This window comes from Sorghum bicolor, chromosome 4, assembly GCF_000003195.3.
Source record: "Sorghum bicolor cultivar BTx623 chromosome 4, Sorghum_bicolor_NCBIv3, whole genome shotgun sequence".
Taxonomy (NCBI): Eukaryota; Viridiplantae; Streptophyta; class Magnoliopsida; order Poales; family Poaceae; genus Sorghum; species Sorghum bicolor.
In genome coordinates this window covers 43257095-43260131 of record NC_012873.2, presented here as the reverse complement: position 1 = coordinate 43260131, position 3037 = coordinate 43257095, and the positions used below count along the sequence as shown (strand labels likewise).

General features: G+C 61.0%; 1 protein-coding gene across 1 annotated transcript; it reads right to left on the bottom strand.

The window, feature by feature from the left end:
* On the bottom strand, positions 1559–2264 carry LOC110434792 (atherin-like). Its single transcript, XM_021459516.1, has 3 exons — positions 2260–2264; positions 2092–2168; positions 1559–2013 (listed from the first exon to the last, which is right to left on the bottom strand). Exons 1-3 carry the CDS (start codon positions 2262–2264, stop codon positions 1559–1561), a joined length of 537 nt encoding a protein of 178 aa, XP_021315191.1.

The window sequence follows — 3037 nt, the reverse complement described above, 5'->3', positions numbered from 1 at the left end:
AAGCGACCTCCCCCTCGAGCTGAGTTTGGGCAGAACGGGCCTCGACTTGGGCGGCCAGCAGCTCATCTTTAAGCCCTGCAAAGACCAACATGAAGAAATTGGCTAACACCAAGCACACCTCGAAAAGAAAACTCGACGATAGAAACGTACCGTGAATACTCTCCTCCAGAGCCGTATTCTCACCAACCAACTTGGTGTTGGCTCTCTGAATCTCCTTGTTGGAGCGCACCAACTCAGTGTTGGTGATGCGCAGGTCCTCAATCACCTTACCGGCCTGCGCGATGGCTCATTCCTTCTCCAGCAGCGCCCTCTTCAGACGATCGACGTCATCAGAAAGGCTGCGGGATCGAGCCCGCTCCGCCTCGAGATCCTCGAGAGCCTTCTGTTTAGCCTCCTCTACAGCGCTACGGGCGATCTCGCCATTCACGCACTCCACCTTCATCCTTTGAAAGGTTTCTCGGGCGGAGGCGAGTTCAGTCTGGAGGAGGCCCTTCTCCTTGTCTAGGTCAGCGACGGCGTTCTTATAAGACAAGGCCTCCTCCCAGGCCTTGGACACGGCTTCCTCGACCGCCATGGCCTGCTCCCTCAGGAGCATAGCCTCTTCCACAGCTTTCTTTGAGGCCTCTCGAGCCTCAGCCAGAGCAGCCTCCCTCTTCTTCTTCTCCTCCTCAAGCGCCAAAAGCTCCTTGTAGGCCTTGAGGAGCTTCTCCTGCGACTCCAGGAGTTTGTCCTTGAGGATAGGGAGCTGCTCCCAGCCGCCTCTCGTGGCATGGATGAAGCTCGACTTGATGCGGGAAGTCTATTTCAGGTCCTGCAAGCCGTCGATCGAGCAGTTAGAACACAAAACCAAACGTTCTATAAAGATTAAGGACTGGAAAATACTTACGAAATAGGCCGGTCCGAGCCCGTTGTTAACAACGTCAGACAGGAGCCCCACCGTATGCTTCATCCAAAGGTGGAGCTCCTCGACGTGCTCCCACTTCTCGGCCTCCTTCCGGTCGTCTAGGAAGATGTTGGGTTCGGACGGATTGGTGGAAGCCCGGATGCGGATCCGGTCGGGACACCAATTCTCCATCTCTTGGTCGGCGCGCGCCTTGACGCCTCGGATGAGCTCCTTGACAGTTTCGAGAGACCCCCCGTGGCGAGAGAGGGGAACCGCCCATCATCGTCCACCGTCTTCCACGTCCCAGTCTCGCTGCCGCCGCCGCCACCCGACGTCCTGATCTCATCTTCCTCGGCGGGGACGCGCTCCTCCCCGGAGGAATCCCGTAGCGATTCCGTCCATGCTGTAGATCGTCCTCCTGATCTCGGACTCGGGGTCGACGGGGGTATGCATCATGCAGGCGAGCGCCACCACGCCGTCCGCGCGCCCCGACTCTGCTGGGATCGAGGCAGTCGCCCCTGGACGGAGCCACGCCGGGGTCGGAGGACCAAAAACTGGCAGACCCTCCTCCTGGTTTCCGGGCTCTTGCGGCGCCGGTGGTACTGGTTGGGGCGGACTATGAGGAGGAGGCTCGAGCGGTTCCTCCAACTGCTGGCCCCTCTGCTGCTGCTGCCCCTAGAGCTCCTGTAGCTCCTGGCGACAGTCCTGCTCCAGCAGCTCCTCGAGCTGGGGACCTGCTGGCTGCTGCCCCTCCTCTCCTCCTTTCGGCTGCAGCTGCTGTTCCTCCTGCGGCTGTTGCCGCGTCTTCTGCTCACGCTCTTTTTCCTCTTTCTTCCTCTGCTCTTCGACAGAGTGGAGCCCGATGGGCCAAGGTGTCCGCCTCGCGGTGGGAGAGGCCTCGACCTCCTCGTCCATAGGGCAGGCGTCCCTCGAAGACCCATCGCCGCCAGACCCGTCACTTATAGTGATAGGATCTGCCTCAGCCCCCAATCGGGGAGGCTCGGGGGCTCCCTCCTGCCCTTGGGGGTGAGGCGCCTCGACCCGCTTTGGCGACGATGGGGCGAACTCACCCGCCAGGGGACGGGGCGGGGCGCTCTCAGCACCGGTCGGCGGTCGGAGGTCGGAGGAGCCTATAAGACACACAAAAGTAAAGGTCAGTCGCCACAAGAACGACATAACTCCCATAATAATGGGAATGAGCCACTAACCCAAATCTTTGGAGGCCGCGCCCACTTTAAGCCTATTCGCCATTGAGGGCTGGGCCTGCTCGAGCGTCCGTTTCAACCTGAGGAAAGAAAAATGGGCATAAGAGAGACCATTACACGAGAAAACACAAAGAAGTAGGAGGATGAGAGCCACAGCGTCGAAAGCATTACCCCATAGGGAGAACGGCTCGCCTGCCGGTACCTCGACCGGTAGGCCTCGAACCACCCCGCGTCGAGGCTCCAGGACCCTCACGAACGGGCACGGGCCTCGGCTCAGCACCTCCCGCCTGGCGAGCGCCAGGGCTAGCGCTCCTGCGGCTGGTCTCCCCCTTGCCGGAGGCCGCGGCACGGCCGTGGGTCAGCGGACCTGTCGCCTGGGGCTTGTCCAGGCCACCCGCCTTTGGCGCAGGGGGAGGCTGGCGGCGTGGGGCGACCCGACTTTGCGCAGGCGCGGGAGGGGTATCAGCCCAGGAGCGATGAGACCCGCTTGGCCCCTCTTTTGGTGCTCCCATCCGCGGGGCGTCGATGTCACCTCGAGGCGGACCCTTGAGGATCCGGTCGAGGCGAGACGCCATCCCCTCGGAGTCGTCGCTGTCGTCGTCGCCATCGCCGCCATTGTCCTCGCTGGGGGATTCTTCTTCAGGCTCCCCCCTTTGCCTGGACTTTGCTCGACGCGCCTCTAATGCTTGGCGGTCGAGGTTCTTCGTCTTCTCCTTCTTCTTTTCTGAGTCCTTTGCGGACTTCTGCTTCTCAGCGGACTGGCGCCGCTTGTCGCGGTCGACCTCATCCTCCTTCACTAGAGGCCTCGAGGACCGAACGTCGACCGGTCCCTGCGAGAGCAAAGAATAGCTTAAAGAGGGATCGAAGGAAACCCAGAATCGAAGCCGTATGCAGGAAAAGGACTTACCAGATCGTTTGATCCCACATCAGGCCTCATAGGGAAGCCGTT